General features: G+C 34.3%; 1 protein-coding gene across 3 annotated transcripts in view; it reads left to right on the top strand.

Annotated features, from left to right (window-relative positions):
• The window catches only part of Rrp5 (Ribosomal RNA Processing 5), a 101,876-nt gene extending 86,996 nt beyond the window's left edge, over positions 1 to 14,880 (top strand). For 2 of the 3 annotated variants that reach the window (XM_089593898.1, XM_089593897.1), the window contains one exon: positions 14,561 to 14,880. In XM_089593898.1, the coding sequence (XP_089450024.1) occupies positions 14,561 to 14,735 (175 nt within the window). In that variant the 3' untranslated portion in view covers positions 14,736 to 14,880. The remainder of the gene's footprint in view (positions 1 to 14,560) is intronic. The other variant, XM_089593900.1, reaches the window with a different exon arrangement.
• Positions 14,881 to 20,451: the final 5,571 nt, after the last annotated feature.

Below are 20,451 nucleotides of genomic sequence, written 5' to 3'. Positions count from 1 at the left end.
GAGCCGGACGTAAAGCACTATAATATAAAGAAAAAAAAAAAAAAGAATATAGCTATCATTTAATACCTACAGGCATGCATTAGCTGTGACCGATGATTCACAGCTTCTTACTTAGGCGTATAGTGTATGTACTAGCGTAATATTTTTTCTTCTAGAAAGCAGGCCCACCGAGTAATGCAATATTTTCTTCTTAAGAACAGGCGTATCAAGTTGTTGGAGAAAAAATGTAGAATCTTTCATAGGAAAAATCGGACGCCCTCTCAGCTAATCAACGCTGGCTTATTCGATGCAGTACCTTGCTAAGTAATGGTGCCATTACTTCTTATCTACACGGATATGTTAGCCGTTACCAATGACTTTTTGCTTCTTATTTAGGCGTATAATGTACCAGAGTCATATTTTTTTCTTCTTGAGAGCGGGCGTATTTAGTGATGTCAGAAAAAACGTGTATACCATTTTATTACTAAAATTAGGTCGCGTATTCCTTTTAATTTTTATAGCTTGCTCACTCAATTTTTGACGCAGTACCTTGCCGATGAATATAGCTATAATTTCTTATCTTCATGCATACTTTAGCTGTGACTAATCATTCACTGCTTCTTACTTAGGCGTATAGTGTGATTGCGTAATACTTTTTCTTCTCGAGTGCAGGCGCATTACGTGGTGCAATTTTTTCTTTTCGAGAGCGGGCGTATAGAGTTGTTGTAGAGAAAACGAATACTCTTTTTTTGGGAAAAGCGGACGCATTTTCAACTGACCAATGCAGGTTTTCTCAATGCAGTACCTTGCCAAGTAATAGAGCTATTATTTATTTTCTACATGGATATGTTAGCTGTGGGCGATGGCTTTTTACCTTTTATTAAGGCGTATAGTGTACCAGAGTCATAAATATATTTTTTTTTTTTTCAAGAGCGGGCATATCGAGTAATGCAAGCTATCAAAGAAAACAAGTATACTATATCATTACTAAATGCAAGTCACGTATGCCTCTAAATCTCTCAACGCTTACTCACTCATTCTTTTTTTTGATGCAGTACCTTGCCAATGAATATAGCTATTATATCTTATCTTCATGCATGCTTTAGCCGTGACTAATTATTCACCGCTTCTTACTTGGTCGGTCACATTATGCACCAGCGTAATATTTTTTTTAGCACGAGCGGACGTATCGAGTGATAAGAGTTGCCAGAAAAAACATGTATACATTTCATAACCGAAAGCGTATCCTAATATTGCTAGGCTTACTCCTCGCCATTGCAGTACCTCACCAACGAATAGAGTCAGTTAATATAATAAAGAAATTTTAATCGGTGCAGTGATTAGGAGGTGTGAATTCAAAAAATAGACATAAATTCCTGAAGAACTAATTTATTGCATAAGTATTGTGTATCAGGTGTACATTGAGTAAAGAACATTGTTGTGTCGTTGCTTCTCTTTTAAAATCTATTTTTTAAAGCTGCAGTATTCTCCACAGCACAATGAGCTCAATAAAATTTGTGATTTATGCATTCAATATCATCTATGCTAACTTTTTCTTAAAGATGGACATTACTTAATATCATAAATGTACCTATAAAATAATTATATTATGTGAATATTTAGTGAAACATATACTTCATTCTATGAGTAATGTACCTATTAAATAGCACACAGTGCAACCATTTAATTTTTTTAAGACCTTTACGTAAATAACATCATATTCTTTAATAATGACCCGAAAGGTTGTAGATAAATCCTCGTAGAGAACTTCTCCCGAGCTCTAACAAAGATCGTGATAATTGAACTCCAACCATCAATTTTCACATATGTTTGTAAGCATGAGCTGTGCCCAACATTTGAAGGATTATCAAAGCCATCTAATTTCTGGAGAAGCTGCAGAAAACCAAGTATCCTAATACTTATCTTGTTGAAAAAATTATTCGTTGACAAGGAAGTCAAATATTCGTCAAGTGGTTGGGCTTCGATAATACCCATGACAGTTAGGTTGATAATAACAAAGAATTCAAATAATATGTACTTAAAAATTATTAAAAGTGAGAAATTTTAAGAAATTTGTATAAAACTTATTTTAGTTTTTCAAAGTAATCCACTTAGTGTGCAACTGAAAATTTTTTTACTATACGTGCAAATGTTATATCTTACACAAGGTTCATTGAGATGATTAAAAATTCTAAACATTTAATGGATTATATCATTCATTTTTCTCATGATTAACTAGTTCCACAAAGAAAATTTTTTCTTGTATTTGTCGAATTAAACGTTTATAGTTAAAAAAATCAACGCTATCACCATCATAGCAAACTGACAGCTTCTCTTTATCGATAGATTCTAACAAACTAATAAATAATAGTTTACTACTCACAAGATACTCAAGTACTTCATGAGGTAAAAATATCTGTAAGTGGCTATCTAGTTCAGCGATAGCTTTCGTGCTGAATTTAGTGTTACCTTTTCTTAGCTTTGTGACCATATGACTTCGCTCCTTGACCATTTCGTTAATCTTCTTTGTTGAAAAAAATCTTCCACAGGCTAGTCGATTGAGTACTGCTAACTCAGCTACCTAAAACATAAGAAAATTACATGAGTTTTAAAACAGTAAAAAAATATAAATATGAATAAGAAAACATATTACAAACCTTTATATCTGAGCTTTGCTGTCTTATACAAATCTGCTTATTTCTGTAGAAATTTTCCAACTCCAAGCCTGTTCTTTCAAGAGTTTGTTGTTGACCTGAACTGCCTTCGTTGAATGATGAACTAGTCAATACTTTCAATTGCTCACTACAATTCTGACTAAGCTCTGCTGGTTGACGCTGCTCAAGATATAGATTTTCTTCCACTACTGGAGAAATCTCTCCCCCTACACTGGCTGCTTTTTCATTGGCTGCTAGTCTGTTATGATTGTCCACGCACTCTCTAGCTCTTTATTCTTTTATTATTTTGATTTTATAATGGCCCCAAGTCAGTAGATCTGTAGTATTTGATAAAAGGTATCGATTATCATTTCGGGAACTAAGAGCAATTTAATTTTGCCTCTCAGTGTAGAGCTCGTGATGACGTGATCTTACATTAATTTGCTTTTAATTGATTTGAAGCGATTCAGTGTAGTCGCTGAAACCGATAGTTGCTTTTACGATAATACTCATCACAACGTTCGCTTTCTTAATCACATTTTCATTTTCAACGAGAATACTAAACATCTTACTTCTGAGCCCAACAAATTTCAGTATATTATTGCATTGCACTCGTATTTTATGAGCCCAATGATTTTCTTATTTTTTAACGGCATCATAAACTTGATATTTTCTGAATAATCTGATGTGTTGAATTCATTAATATCAGATTTCATCATTCTATAAATATCGTGGTTTGTTATCTCATATATCAGACTGTCCGTATCAGTGTGTAAGAGTTTACAATCATTTTTGAGTTTGGTAAGCATATAATCGTAGTGAAAGCGATACACAATAGTCTAAGATAAATCCAAGACACAAAACCCAATGTATATAGGCTTTTTCATCATCACTACGTTGGAGCTGTATGGCTACAAAACTTTCATCAAAAATATCACAGCTGTAAAAATTTGGCTTTACAATGTATGCTGACGCACTATAGCGTCCATCCCAATGGTAAAGAAGTTTGACATCGATACGCTTTCTCTCGTTTCCCATCGTTTTTCCGAAAATCGCATTATTGAATAGTTTGAAAAGCATTTTTTCTAACACATTTTAGCCTTTTTCCTCTCAACGCTATTGAGACCAATATATTCTTAAAGCCATGTACTTTGCCAGAATTTTAAGGCTCGATGAATTTTTGTAAGTCGTAGTCCATAATTTGTGGCTTGCTTGAGGCCTTCATAATGAAGTACATATTTATGTTTGTTATTTGATATGGTCATTAATTTAGGCTGCTTTGAACCTGGTGCTGAAATGTGTTCGTCCCATACAACATCGCTTCTCCACTCGTCCTTCATGATGAGTTTCGTTTCGAGCGTGAAAGGGCAGAAGAATCCTACAAGATCGAACGCGGACATCATAAGTTTAAAAATTCATGCTTTGTTGGCGTAAGAGTTTTATTAATTTGTTCTTCAGTAATACACTTTAGTCTCACGTTAAGCCAAAGGGTGACTGTGTTCGTGTCCCAATTTCATTTCAACGCTTGTTCTCGCTCTCTGTCACAGAGAGGTAGATTCCCCTTAACGCTCGGCTCGTTGGCGATAACCTCCTTAACGGCACACGCATCGTTGCTGACCTAACTTTACAGTATAAAATAAGCCCCTAAATTTATTTTTACGACATCCATGATTATATTTTTTGTCTCCTGTAGTGTGGACCTGCTAGCCAAAAAGTCGTCTACATACGTATTTTGCACAATTTTTCTTACTGCGTCTGGTTCAATTACGGCAAACGCGACCAATCTTTGGCAAAAAATGCACTACAGAGCGAAGACTTAGGACCAACAAGTCATTGCGTACATAGACAGATGCTCCTTTTGACTCGCGTCTTGCCTCACAAATTGTTACGCTTCACGATCTCTTTCACGGACGCAGACACGCATATACATATTCTTTGTATCTACCTTATGGGCCTGTTGGAAACTGACGGGAGCGAATCAAGACTACTGGAAGAAACTGCAATAAGTCTGGACCTGAATCAAGTTAATCATTTAGACTCATGCCTGATGACTTGGTCGCCGAATCGAAGACTAACCTAAGTTTATCGGTGTACTAACGTTGCACATGCCTAAGTGTGGCAGGTACTATATTATATTTCGTGGTACGTCGTATATTTTTATGGCATAGCCGATCTTAGTAAGTCATTTATTCTCGATATAACACAAAATCACGTAGTTTGCGTCTTTATCTAATGTTTTTTCAAGCATCATTAATCTAGAGGTTTGTGGCTCTTTTACAGAAGACCAGCTTCCTAAATTATTCCATAGTACTCACTAGTGTCCTTTAAATTTTTTAAAGCACGTTCGTGTTACAAATCAGGCTGAACGACTTTGCGAACCCCGAGGCTTTTGATTTGAGAATAATCGTGAATGATTTTTTCAAGCGCGCTAGTTTCACAGAAACAGCTGTTACCGTCCACGTCAACTGGATTTTATATACGACGCGCAACGCGTGCGTATAGTATTTGCCCTCCTTGTGTTGATGCTATGACCGACCGTACCGTCAACCAGCTGAGCGTGAACGGGAGTCTACCTCTCTGCAACAAAGAGCGAGCTCGAGCGTTGGAGTTGTATTGGGACATGAATGCAGTCACCGTTAAGCTTAACGTGAGATTTAAATGTATAATTGAAAAACAAATTTAAAAAACTAGCACGATATCAGTGCGTGAATTTTCAAAACTTATAATGTCCGTATTTGATCCTCTAAGATTTCTCTGCCCTTTAACGCTCAAAATGTGTGTTGTTACTGACGTTCAACAATATATGATGCCATCACGTCATATTCTTAGTATGGGATGTGAAACAAAAGGCGTTAATGTGTAGTACTCATGAGGTACATAAAAGTCTACGTAGAAAGAAATTTTTCGTACTTAATATAGCTTATTAAATTAAATTATTTCTGTGGTCTTTGTCGAAAAACAACATTAAAGCAGACACAGAATGTTTTATAGGCTCACTTAATAGTTATAAAAAGAAAATTTCTAAAATGCCTCTCAGTTGGAATATCGTTGATGAATTTAATACTGCTTATACTGATAGTGACTATAAAACTGATGATAATGTTAAAGTCAAAAAAGATGACTGTGTGTAGTACAAAAAAATTAGTGCCTTATAAGCTAATGAAAATTTTCGTTTAGCTCCAGTTATCCTCTGATGATTAAGCAGTCAATATCAAAAAGTATAGGTCCGCACTTATACAAACCAAAATACGAAAGCCTCAGTAAGAAAGAGGAGTGGAATAAAAATAGCTGAAAACCTCTTATAGCAAAGCACGTGGAAGCATCTCAACTGAAAGTCAAGGGAAATTATTATTCCTAAAATATTCGCTCTTATCTAAAAAAAGATGGATATGATATATTAAAAAAAATAAATAAATAATCACTCCTTGCTAGGACTATCAAAAATTGGTGTATTTTCAAAGCTACTTAAAAAATATAAATTAAAAAAAAATTGTTGTTATTATTTCAACCATTTACATACTATCCTAATAAACTTAAACTTAAGTACATTAACTGGCTGTATTCTTTGGTAGGATACTGCATCGAGTAAGCCAGCGTTAGTCAGTTGAAAAGGCGTCCACTTTTTCCAATGAAAGAGTATACGTTTTCTCTCGAACAACTCTGTACGCCCGCTCTCGAAAAGAAAAGATTGCGTCACTCGAAACGCTTGCTCTCAAGAAAAAAAAAATCTAACGCAAGCACACTATACGCCTAAGTAAGAAGCGGTGAATCATCGGTCACAGCTGATACATGCATCAAGATAAGAAATAATAGCTGTATTCATTGGCAAGGTACTGCATCAAAAAAAAGAATGAGTGAGTAAGCGTTGAGAAATTTAGAGGGATACCTGAAATACTTTTAGTAATAATATAGTATACATGTTTTCTTTGATAGCTCACATCACTCGATATGCCCGCTCTCGAAAAAAAAAAAAAAAAAATATGACTCTGGTACATTATAAGCTTTAATAAAAGGTGAAAAGCCATCGCCCACAGCTAACACATCCGTGTGGATAAGAAATAATAGCTCTATTACTTGGCAAAGTACTGCATCGAGTAAGCCAGCAGTGATCAGTTGGAAGCACGTCCGCTTTTCCCAATAGAAGAGTATTCGTTTCCTCTCCAACAACTTGATACGCCCGCTCTCGAAAAGAAAAAATTGCATCATGTAATGCACCTGCTCTTGAAAAGAAAATTTTTGCGCTGACTTTTCATTCGCCTAGATAACAAGCAAAAAGCCATTGGTCACGGCTAACGCATCTGTGTGGATAAGAAATAATAGCTCCATAGGTACTGTGTCGAGCGAGCCAGCGTTGGTCAGTGAAAATGGCGTCTGCTTTTAAAAACATCCGCTGAAAAGAAATACTCGTTTAGGCTTGATCATCTTCCTTTTGCTACATGCTGAGCTTCTCAGTAGCCTACACCTCTCGTACCATTCTGACGCCAGAGGTCGATTCGCAGCCAGAAACAAAGGCAGTTCTTGGTACCACCCAACATCATAGCGAGCAGCATCCGGGTCATAAGGCCTTACGTTACCGCTTGAATAATCCTTATCACCTCATGGCTTCATCTTCCCCACCACCAAGTAGCCCAATTCCGCCCGACCCACCGCCTTTCCCGTGACATGGTCGTGCTACAGCTCAAACCTCTCCTTCCCCCACCAAAGCAAAAGTGTATCATCTACGCAACTATAAAGTACTTAAAATTAAAAAAAAAAAAATTACTTTTCCACAGTTAAGCCTATGTCTAATTGAAGTCTCTGGATTGGTTCTATGATGTGAACATTTTCAATGAGTTGTGGATTATTAATCTGCCAAATTTTAATCGGTATAATCATTATTTGTAGGCTCAGCTGTTTTATTTTTTGAATCTTCTAACATTTGTAGTTCGTTATCGCTCCACTGGCAATCTCGACATTTACACGATTTTCGTAACCAGCAGCCCTTCCTCGTTTTCTAGCTGCAAGAGGAACAGCTCTAAAAACGTTCTCTGCATCTTGTTGAATGACTTTTGAGTCTCGTTTTTGAGCTAGAGGCATTTGAACTCTTTCTGGGCGTCCTCTGCGTCGCTCTTGAGCTGGAACTGGCTCTTGATTCTCACCACCCAACTCCAATTCAGGTGCATTTGCCAGTAAAGTTACATCTTAAACTGAAATATATAAGAACGTTTCGTATGTATTTCAGAACTTTAAGCATATAATAAAGAGCAGTTAAAAAATAATTTTAACGCTATACAGAGGGATAGTAATCCCAATATCGTTGCTTAGAAGAAGGACAGAACCAATTCAAAAAAGCGATAAGAAAGGTACCAATTTAAAAAGCTGTAAAAAGCTACCGAATTGGTCGATTCTGCAGCACGGTAGTTTTCCTACACATTTATAATTTTTTTGCACTTCGGCTAAAGTGGTACCTACCTCACAGCTTTTTCAATTGGTACTATTTATCGTTTTTTTTTTTTAATGGTACCTTTTTCCTTCCAACAGACAATACCTCATAAGGATGCTGAAATAGAATGTCTGTGAGAAATCAGAGAAAATAGTTTTACTTATTTACACTATGTTTAGTATGCTTAGTAAAAAATACGTACTGTGAAAACAAACCAACATCGTTTTTACATTATACTCTTAGTTAATTATAAAAACTTATCATAAATAGTTAAACATCATTTATCACTTTATTTTTATCCTGATTTTCTTTATCAGCATCATCGTTGTCGCTTAGTTCACTGGCACTGAAGTTGTTAACAATTTTTTTTGCATGACCATTTTGAAGATGAACTGTTAATTAAAAGAAAAGTTTATGATGTATTTTACCATTTATGAATTGTTACGTGGCGAATTAGATATACATCTAAACACGTCACGGAATCCTTGTCACTGACAATAAATAGCGAGAGTCTCATAGGTAGCTAGTTCCCTCCTGCATGTGGCTTGCTGTAGCGTACGAAATTCCAGTATCAGGCCCGTATGCCGTAGCATTAAGAGTAACTATAGAGCTTGGTCTGACTCTCCTTCCGTTCGCCCTGTACCTGTACCTTGGGGATGTGTGTGTGCATTACTAAAGGAATGAATCTGTGAATGGCAGCTATCGGTGTGTTGGTGTCCGGGAGCAGGAATGTGGTAGGGGTGGCCTATGTGTGGTGCTTTGTTGGCTGATAGTGTGTGCTGGGCCGCATAGCATACGGTGCACCTGCGCGGCGAAACAAGGACAGACACTTGTGCTCGCAGCATCGCCAGGAGCATCACCAAGTACTCCACTGGAGCAGTAGACTGGTAGGTGAACGTATACAGTGTTGGTGTTGTGTATTGCGTGCGTGAAAGTAGTCGTCCCTCATTACCCTTACCTTATGCTATATAGAGTCAGCCCGAATCCCCTATCGCTAGTTACTAGGTGAACGACACCTCGATTTACTAATTAGTGGCAACAGCAAGCCACAACACAGGAATCGTTGCCGTTGTGGTGTGCCGTGCCATACGTGTAACCTCAATGACCGTTATTATTTAACATCAATAAATAATAAATAAGCAGTTAACTATCAAGTGCGTCTTGTTGTCGTGTCTTGGCTTGGGCAGCACCGAGTGCAGCTGTGACAGAGTAGTGCCTTAGTGTTCGGGTATTAAATGCTTCCGACTAAAGAAAAAAGCTATTCAATTACGATTGCTGCACGGTGCTGCACAATACTGGTGATACCCAGTTCTTCCCCAATCCCCTTTAACAAAAAAGTTGCATGGCATAGAGTACGTAAAAATATTGAAGGTAAAGTTTCAAGTATACACACACGTTTGTCGCAGTCCCCAGCTAACGTGTAACAAATGGCGCTCGACACCGGTCTCTCTGCGTAAAGGGATTTAGTAGAGAGGAGCAGGACGACTACTTTTCTTGCACACCGGCGGCCATTGTTGAAAAACGCTGCTACAGACGTGGCCCGCCAACATTCCATGCCCGCCAGTTTGAAGTACGCGAAATCCCTCTCCAGTCCCGATGGAAGAGTGGCCCTCAACACCAGAACCAGCCCATGACTCTGAATGCTGGGGATGCGGTGGGTCGGGACATAAGTATGCGCACTGTCGCCGGGCCAAGATGTGGAAGTTCTGCCATCGGTGCGGTACACACAGGTTAGTCGCAATCCCTGGCTAATGTGTTACAGAATATATTTCCAATGTATTTTGTTAATTTTTTGAGCTACAACAATGCTTACATTTAGCCAATTCAAGTTATCTTGAACTTGCGATCCTCTTGATAAATTCTTTGACGTTGTAACTTCAAATAAAGTTATTGATAGGGTTTTCGAACACAAATATTTTATTTTCTGACCATGGGCTCAAAGTGCAACTGCCACTTTGCGCCCTTGGTTCACACTTTTCGCTCTTGGAATCACTTTGGGCCCGCAGGCAAAAAAGTTTCGCCCTGTGGGCCCAAAGTACTTTTCTGCCCTAGGGCCCAAAGTAATTTACTGGGGCAAAGTGTGCCCACGGGCACAAAATTGCACTTTGCGCCCTTGGTAAGAAAAACATTATACGTGACTCGGGCACCACCATACCAAAATTGCGCCCTTCGGGCGATCATGTTTGTACTTACTGTGCCCCTAGTGACGTAATGAACCATTATATACACTCAAATAATAAAAATTATAAATAGTGCAGTTACTCAATAAAATACTATAAATATTAGGTTAAAATCTTTTTCATTTCGTCGGGTGCTAAGATTGGCTTTAGTATCCATACCAATTACATCTGCCAGCTATAATGCACCTGGGTGCATCATCACAGAGGCCTCTTAAAGCCCGTTTGCATTTCTCGGCAGTACAATTCATGATTTCTGTAATTTGTCTGTTTCAAACAATAAACATTGTGATTAAATATGGATTTTAAAAAAAGTATTTGTATTATGAATTGTTTGATTGTATCTTGTTCGGATTTCTTTATCCGATAAGTTTTTGAAAAGCTTTCAATGAAACTATACTCGAGAATTCCACGTTTAGATTTTTTATGTTTAACCATTTATAATAAGTTTTTATAATTAACTAGGGGTATAATTTAAAAACGAGATAGTTAGTTTAAAAAGACAACGCCTCCTAGTGCGTAAGTAATAAATTGTATAAGTTTGTTTTCACAGTATGTATTTTTTACTAAGCATACCAAACATAGTATAAATGATATGTGAAACTATTTTCTCTGATTTCTCATAGACATTGCATTTCAGCATCTTCATGAGGTTTCTTATCGCTTTTTTGAATTGGTTCTGTCCTTTTTCTAAGCAACGATATTGGGATTACTATCCCTCTGTATAGCATTAGAATTATTTTTTAACTGCTCTTTATTATATGCTGAAAGTTCTAAGATACAGACGAAACGTTCTTATATATTTCAGTTTAAGATGTAACTTTACTGGCAAATGCACCTGAATTGGAGTTGGGTGGTGAGAATCAAGAACCAGTTCCAGCTCAAGAGCGACGCAGAGGACGCCCAGAAAGAGTTCAAATGCCTCTAGCTCAAAAACGAGACTTAAAAGCAATTCAACAAGATGCAGAGAACGTTTTTAGAGCTGTTCCTCTTGCAGCTAGAGAACGAGGAAGGGCTGCTGGTTACGAAAATCGTGTAAATGTCGAGATTGCCAGTGGAGCGATAACGAACTACAAATGTTAGAAGATTCAAAAATAAAACAGCTGAGCCTACAAATAATGATTATACCGATCAAAATTTGGCAGATAAATAATCCACAACTCATTGAAAATGTTCACATCATAGAACCAATCCAGAGACTTCAATTAGACATAGGCTTAGATAAGCCACCAGTTTTACCAAATCAAAATTTGCAAAGTTTTAACCGTGGGAAAGTAATATTTTTTTTTTTTTATTTTAAGTACTTTTTAGTTGCGTAGATACTACGCTTTTGCTTATAAGCTAGTAATTATTATTTTATATAAATTGTATCACTTTGCTTTGACGGCTAGGCATGCTCAGATTATGCAAAAGTACGTTATTGTACTTTAGTATTGTTATAACAACGCCAGATATATGATAAATAGGTACACCCAATTAGTAACCTTTAAATGATGACCAAGTATTCGAAGTAGTACTGGATCATCAAACAAAAGATGTAAAAAACAGGCAGTAGTAGGCACACCATAAGGGTTCTAGCATTCCTCCCCCCCCAAGCTCCCCTTATCCTGGTGGTGGGAGGAAAGGCTGTGGAGGAGAGGTGGTGGTGGGAGAAAGGCTGATCGGGTGGCTGGAGAGGTTCGAGCTATAGCACGACTGGGTCGCGGGGAGAGTTGGTTGATGGGGCGGGGTCAGGCCACTTTGTGGTGTCGGGGGGGGGGGGAGATTGAGCAATCGGGCGTTGAAGATTACTCGGGTAGTGATATGGGGCCTTGTGAACTGGATGCTGGTAGCTGTGACGTTGGGTGGTACCGACGAAGTGGTGGGTGAAGATGATTACTCGGGCGGTAATGTAGGGCCTTATGATCCGAATGCTGGTAGCTGTCACGTTAGATGTTACCAACAAGGTAGAGGGTGGTGAGGTTTTCTCAGGCGGTAAGGCTGAGCCTCATGACCTGGATGCTGCTAGCTGTGACGTTGGATGGTACCAAAGACTGCCTTCGTTCCTGGCTGAAAATCAAACTCTGGTATCAAAATATTTGAGAGGTTTAGGCTACTAAGAAGTTCAGCGTGTAGCGAGAGAATAAAGATCAAGCCTGAACGAGTATTTTTTGTTAGCGGATGTTGTCTCTCTTTCTTTCGCTTATTATTTAAGGCATCTTAGTGAAATCTCTTCTTCTTGAGAGATGGCCTATCGAGTTGTTGGAGAGAAAACGGATACTTTTTCATTAGGAAAAGCAAACGCCCTCTTAACTGACTAACGCTGTCTTACTTAATGCAGGCGTGGTTAGTATGCGTTAGCATGACACCCGATTACTAGATTTGTATCATTTTCAAAGGGAAAGTGGTGACTCACTGCTCTTAAATGCATAGCTTAATGCACTGAATGCAGGATGGTGAAAAAAACAAAAATTTTAAGAACTCTTTTCTTTACAAACAGTTTTATCAAAAATGCATTTTGAATACAGGTATGTTACAGATACTACAACAACGTAATACCCGATGATACGACTTGAGGTAGTTACATGACTGTAAACAAAAAATCGTATAAGAAAAAGAATACAATGTTTATGATATGTAACTATAAATAGTAGAGATTTTTAAGAAATCATTGCAACAAAATTAATTGTTAAAATGTGTACATACACATTATTAATTGAGTTATAAGAAACCGAACACATGCACACGTTTATTATCTTTTAGAAACTTTTTTACTTATTTTTCATTAAGAAATCGCAATGTAAAGAATTTATCTAAAACTTGACTGAAACCATTGACAAGATGCAAAAGCACGACCTCTTAAGCTTCTTCGGCTAAGAGTCCAAACAATAAACTTTGGCTGAATAATAAGCCATGGAAGCTCTTAACACGGTGATGATATTTATTGACTTTGTGTTATACTGAACTCACACTAGTGAACTGACATGCTTTCTGGTGAAATTTGTAGTTGTATGAAAATAGTAGTTTTTATAATATAGGCGCAAAGTAAAAAAAATCTTTCTGGAAAAGTCAGATTTTTATGTATTTGCTCTCAAGGTATTGTACTATTCGAATATTCTTACACTATTCATAGTGACAATAATATATAGTTTGTAAGTTACATTTACAAGTAAATCAGTACCCAACACTCATTTCCAAATTTTATTTAAAGTTATACAAAATTGTAATGTTAAAAAAAAGAAGTAAGTTCATTTTTTCATTTATCATTTTTCAAACTTTCCACCAAATTTTAAAATAAACGTCTAATATTGATTTTCTTGTAAATATTGATACGTGATTACTTATTATTATTATTATTATTATTACTATTATTATTATTATTATCATTATTATAATTATAATTATTATAACTATTATTATTATTATTATTATTATTATTATTATTATTATTATTAATATTATCATTATTAACTAACGGGGAAATTGTTTCAACATAATTTTTCTTGTATAAATCATTCTTATTTGTATTGTTTTCCCACTATGACAATTTTTAGAAATATCTGTATGTCTGACTGCTTGTTTTAACGCTGTGATTGGCTGGTCATTTTAGTCGAAAAAAACACACTTGAAGTCATCCCTGCTACCATACACGCGTCTTATGCTTTTTGTGTTATAGTTGCACGACCTTATTACGGTAGGGCGCTTCAGTTTTGCATGAATAACATGGATATTTCTATAGTTAAGTATAATGACTACTTTTATGTATATTTATGTTAGCTGATATTGCTCACGAAAAAAGTCAAAAATGCTACAAGTATGTCTTGATAATGAAAGACAAGTATGTTTACAAGAAGGATGTGGATAAAAGCTTGTGGTATTTCTTTATGTGTGATACATTTAGTAAAACCACTGTTTACAATATTTATTGTAACAGTTTATTCTTTGATAAATTTATTTTGTTAGAGATACTTGATAAATAATTCTGTAAGAGAACGAATCTATGTTGAATGTATAAGAAAAAAAAGTTTTTTAGTTCTTTCTTGCCATAATAATTTTTTTATTTTTTAAATTGACTGATGTATATTGATTTACTTACTAAATCGTTACTAATCTCATTTGATTTAATAATATAAGTCTTCTATCTTCTATCTTCGTTAGATAACTATGTATTTTATTGTTCGTGGGAATGGGTCTTTTAATGTTGTCTTAGCAAGAAGTCAAATACTATTGTGATAAAACAATTTTATTACTATAATTTTAGACTTACATGAGCTAAGTAAAATAATTGTAGTCTAAATTATTTCAACAATGTCGATAATAAGTACTAAATATCTTATATGTTTCAACAGGAAAGTATTGGATAGAGCATTATCTAACACCATGCCTCTACGAAAAATGAAATTCATTTTTAAAAAATATGTGGATTTTGAAGAACGATTTGGTACACCAGCAAATGTTTCCCGGATAAAACAAATGGCTATAAAATACATTGAGAAACAGTGTGATGTAATAAATGTTAGATGAGTTGATTTTTGAATGACTTGGAAGAACGTCATTTATTGACAGATTTCTGATGTGTATTATTTGCATTAATAATAAGTGTTTAAAAAAAACAGTAAATTTCATGTTAATATTAGTGATGCTAGCAACAAAATTAAAGATACACCCAAAATAAATATTTCTGTTAATCAGCATCCTATCTACTTTACGATAAAAAATCTCAAAAAAATCTCAAAAAAATCTCAAAAAAAAAAAAAAAAAAAAAAAAAAAAATTGGCATATGTACAGAAACGTCTTTTCTTTGTTTAATAATGTTTAAACGAGTTATAATTTAATTATCAAATTTTATAAGAATATTAAAAGTATTGATGTATTATCTGATATATTTATTATTTTTAAAATTAACTTTTTATGATTAAGGTGTCCTATAAAAAAAGGTACCATTTAATTAATGTCAAATGTTAGTACATAAGTATACAAAATCACACTGAGAGAAAAAATTATGATTTTTATTGTGATTGTCCTACAAAAATTACCGTGCTGACGCGATATCACGGAACTGTTCGACCTAACAATTCAGTCAATTCTTCCCGTTGTGTTCAGTAAAAATCGTCAGGTGCCCAACATGCATTTTATACTTATAAATGTTTAAAAAAGGTGAAAAGGTTAAAAATATATCTAGAAGTTTTTTTTCTGTTTCATGCAGAATTAGACATAGATATGTATTCTAAATTCCAAAAATATCTACTTAAAACAAGCCTCAAAAGCAAAAAAAATGTTTTCCGACTATTACTCACTGAGTGTACTTACGAATGTATGACTACTATGATTATACGATACCAATTTCTTATTTAAATTACAATTGTATATAATTAATTCATTGATTTTTTTAAAAATAATTTACTTTAATTTTTTAATTAATAAATACAACTGAGCTTACGTCAACTTCTGCTTCTAGTTCTGCTTCAACTTCTAGTACTATTACTGATGTTGGTGTAAGTAGTACTCAAACTGTATTTGCTGCTGTATGCGCAGAAAATGTTTCGCGTGTAAGCTGCAAAGAAAACTGACACCTACAATACCTGAAATAATTAAGAAGTTACTTTTTCATGATCATGCAATGTAGATTTTCTCTCTCAATTCACATCGGATTCTACTGAATTTGGGCTTGATTGATTTTAAAAATTAACAGCTTAGGGGCTGTATTTGTTATTTTGAGTTTGAACAGCTAGATAATTAGTAATTAACAATAATTTCTCCAAGTAGGGATATCGGTAAAGTAAAAACTCTGGCCTATATTCTTAATGTCCTACTGCTCTGTCTGCTGGTAAATCAGCATGAAGGCCATCAAAGGCATCAGGCCCTTCTGCGCATGTGTAACCTTACAGTACCATCCGGCTTTTACTTTGCGCTAACAGATCCAGACGACTCCCGGCGGAAGGAGATCTAATCAGCCTTTTGATATACCTTCTCGTGGTATAAGTAATGTGCAAAGATTATTTTCAACTTTCTTAACGGGCAAAAACTTAAAATGATATTTACTTTTTTATTTTTGAACGTTATTATCAGTAATAGTGTTGTAAGTAGAGTTTATCAGCTCAAACGAATGAAAAACATGAGGAAACAGCTAGCTGGCAGTAATTGCAAAATTTTTTTATGTAGGCTTAAAAAAGTTGTAAAAAATTTACTCATTACTACAAAAAAATTATTTTTTCCGACAAAATTAGATGAAGAACAATTGCTTGTACAACTATCCACTTTAGCAACTGAAAGCATATGTTCTTGGTCTAGTCATTTGTTGACAAATACCAATAGCTTGGTTGACGATTGCAATATTGAAACGGTAAAATTTGAAGCTGCTCACTGCGGTGGGTATTGTAACAATAAAAACGATTTTAATGAATAATATTTATGTCTTCTGAAAATAGAAAAAAAAGATTATCGTATATATTGTTGTCTCTTTTCCTACGTAGTGTTTCAAAAAAATTTTTTTTTTTCATTTAGACATACTCATTTCAAATACAAGTTTTGCTTTTTTAAATAAAAATAATAGTAGAGGTTGGAAACTAAAAATTAAAGATTTTAGTTATTTGAGATGTTGACGAAGCCCTAGAATCTCGAAAGTATGTTAAAGCACAATAATTGTACATCTTGTGCGTATGTGTATGTGTTCCTAATCATATTCATAAAAATTTTAAGAGTATAAAAAAAAATTAAAAAGAATGTTTCACGAAGCACAACGCATTTAAAGACTGTTCAGTGATCGTCAACGATATTGATGTTTCTGAACAAAAGTTAACGTGCATGTTCTTATAAAGGGTGCTCTATTACGAGTACGGTCTCTTAATCAACAAAAAAATGTATTTGTACATCTCGTGTATTTGTACATCCAATATAGTTACGTATACTAAACTTTCTGAAGAATAATTATTTGTAAATAAAGTCATACTAGTTCGGAAAAAGTATCATGTAGGTATTTTCGCACGTACAAACATTTATAAGAATGCACACTCGCAGTTTTAAACACACATACATACGGAAATTTTTTAAAACACTATGCAAAGCTGAGTGACCTTAAAAACAACAAAATTAAACCTTGACTTTTAAGTTTTAAACTCACACAACTGTCTCTATTTTTTGAGGCAAAATGTTTAGCTTCATATAATACAATACACCCTTTTGTTTTTTTTGCTAGACTCGATCACAACAGAAAGTTCCAGTGTTATCAGAAGAAAAATAATGCAACGATCAGTCAAAAGAAAAAAAGAGCAAGATAATGTTAAAAGAAAAAGGGTAAAAAAATCAACGAACGTCTAGACACGAACGCAAAAAATTCTAAAGCTTAAGAATATGAAGGTATAGATAGAAAAGGGTCAATTAAACCTCAAGCCATAGAATCTGGATGCAGTGAAAAACTTCGTTTTAAGTGCAATGACAGAATATCTGAAATCAAAAGATTATCTGCTTTTAATGACTATTATGGATTAGGAGATAATTGTAAACAGCGGCAGTGCATAATTAATTGGGTTTCGCCAAAAATCCATGAAGAACCTGATGAGGAGTCACATAAACTTGCTCAAATACTTCGCAAGCTACCAGAAAGAAAAGCTGTCGACTATACATTACCTACATTGAATAGACTGGTATCTGTTTGCCAACTGATGTTTTTAAATATGTAAAAAAATTTTAGAATATGTCTGTGTTTCTGTGTACGTTTGTTTAATTGGTAATATCTCATAAAAATTTTTTTTTCTTTGAGTGGTTTGCAAAAAAAGATTTGAATTTCATACCTTTTCATTTCCTTCCTTTTTATACTTTAGAAGTAGCATAGAAATTGATGGTTTCACCATCATCTCGCTTTAATTCAATTTTTACTTGATATACCGCATTTTTATATATATCTAAGTGTTGTATGACAAATTATAAGGTCATTCTTTAAAATAAAACTGTTTTCTACATAATAGAAGCACAAAAGCAAAGTTTTATTTTCTTTTGGTGCGTCACAATATGAGTTTTCAATAAATTTATAAATGCCCGTAACGCTCCTTTTTTGCCAAGAGCTCGTAAGACTGTCCCGAAACGCTTCATATTTTCAGTTGAAGTTGGATTATCAACTAATGTTGGTTGCAAATGTATAACATCAATGTAAAAATAAGATACAATTTTAATGGTAAGCGCTGTTATTTTTGTTATATTGCAATAGTATAAGAGCCTAAAACACTCCTATTTTTTCGTAAACAAAAATAAATTCGTAAACATTTTTTCTCGTGCAGATCAAGTAGGGCCCAAAAAATTTAAGGTTATTTGGTCACGGACAGTGCGAAAAAAATATTTTTATAATTAAAAACTATCGTATTTCAAATAAACGAATATAACATGTACATGGACAAATTTGAGTTTCTTAACTGCGCTCAATTATTTTTTTACTAAAACATTGTATTTAATGTAAAAGGTATAATTAGTCATAAATGTTTCACGACGACTCAATTATAATTATTATACTAAAAATTTGAAAAATAATGCAAAACGTACATTAAACTTATTTATGTTTGATGAATAAATTGGTTTTATAAGTCTACATTATGGTTCATTTTAATTTTATCCATAATATTATAAAACTAGCGATTAATTCATACAAGTCAATGACGTTCAGAATATCTATTTTTAAAGTTTTGGTATTTTAATTTAATTATCAAAATGGTTTCAGCATTTTTATATTCGAATTACGTTAATAACTTGACAATTCATTCATGAAAGACATGAAATGTTTCTAACGTACTTTAAAATTTATTCTTTTATAACGTACATTGAAATTAAAAAGGCCGCAACAGTATTTATTCGCCTTTTATTTATTAAAGGGAAAGGTAAATAATAAAAAGCGTCATTGTTATTGGTTATTGTGGCCAACAGAATTAAAATATTTATTTTCACTTAACTCTTAAAGTGCGTCTGTCGGCAGGGTGATGTAGATGTAAGGTTAGGTTACTTTGGGTCTGAAATGGTCAGCTTTGCCATTCCACTATTTTTTTATTTATTTGTTAATGTATTTTTTCAAAAACCACAGAACCTTTAGAATTCACTTGCCTGTTCATTAAGATTGTTAACATTCTTTCCGGTACTTCGTTATTTATGTATTCGTTTATTTATTTATCACTCGATAGATGAAGCGAACCAGCTAGTAGAGTCATAATCATAGGATACCTAATGTTGAGACCTAATAGTGCACCGATTCTATCATTGCTTCTATAATTAACCTATTTATGGGAAAACGTGGTGTAACAAATCTGTAATTAAAATCAATATCCCTTCAGATAAGTATTCCTTGAACGAGAGTTAAGTTAACTAGCTCTTCGGTTACATCATAGTTTTTTTATTATTTAATAAGGTATTGAGTTGTATAACTATTTATTAATAATTTCATATAATATTAAAAAATTATTTAAAAATTACAAGATCTTAAACAAACTGGATTATATGGCTTTGGAAAGCTGATGGTTGAAACGTTACATAACTTGCTGTTTAACGATCCTTATCATAAATTATTTGTAGAATTATTAGTCATGTAAGCAAGGGAGCTACCACTTATTAATTTTTTTAGTTAATTATAAGCAAATACTTGTGTGTTATTATTTCAGTAGTATTCGTCAATCGCAGCATAAAGTGGTGTGATTGTTTTCAGCGTGGGATAGTACGGTACGATTATTTTCGTGAAATCATGAGGTCACATGATTCTCTTCGTCACAGCGTTACGGACTAAGATTCTCTTTAAAAAAGCTTATTGTTGGGATTGTCTTCGTTGTCGCACAGTACTGTCAGATTTTTTTCGTCGCAATTCTACCTGATGAGATTGTTTTCGGTGCAGCGTATAGCCCTAGAATAGTTTTCGATCCAACTAAGCACGATAGAAGAGTCTTCGGCACACTACAGCGCGTTGAGATTTTGTAACAACATGATGCGAAGGGATAATTTTCATCGTGGCGTGATGTTATAGCATCCTCTTCTTAAAAGCTTACACTTAAGATTGTTTTTGTCAAAGTGTAACTCACTAGAACTTTGTTATTTGAATAATGATTTTCTTATACGAAACCCAAAAAAAAATTACGTACAATAGCTGTCATTCTTTTTTTTTTTTTTCCTTTCGAAAAAACGCATTTAACAAATAAATAAATATTCGAATACATTAAAACATTTCTTTTCATTTTCTACTAAAAAAACTTAATGAAAAAAAAAGTCATTTGAA

This window comes from Copidosoma floridanum, unplaced genomic scaffold (genome assembly GCF_036245765.1).
Source record: "Copidosoma floridanum isolate Cflo_tuat_1 unplaced genomic scaffold, Cflo_Japanese_pri ptg000020l, whole genome shotgun sequence".
NCBI lineage: Eukaryota > Metazoa > Arthropoda > Insecta > Hymenoptera > Encyrtidae > Copidosoma > Copidosoma floridanum.
This window is presented reverse-complemented; position numbering and strand designations above follow the sequence as displayed.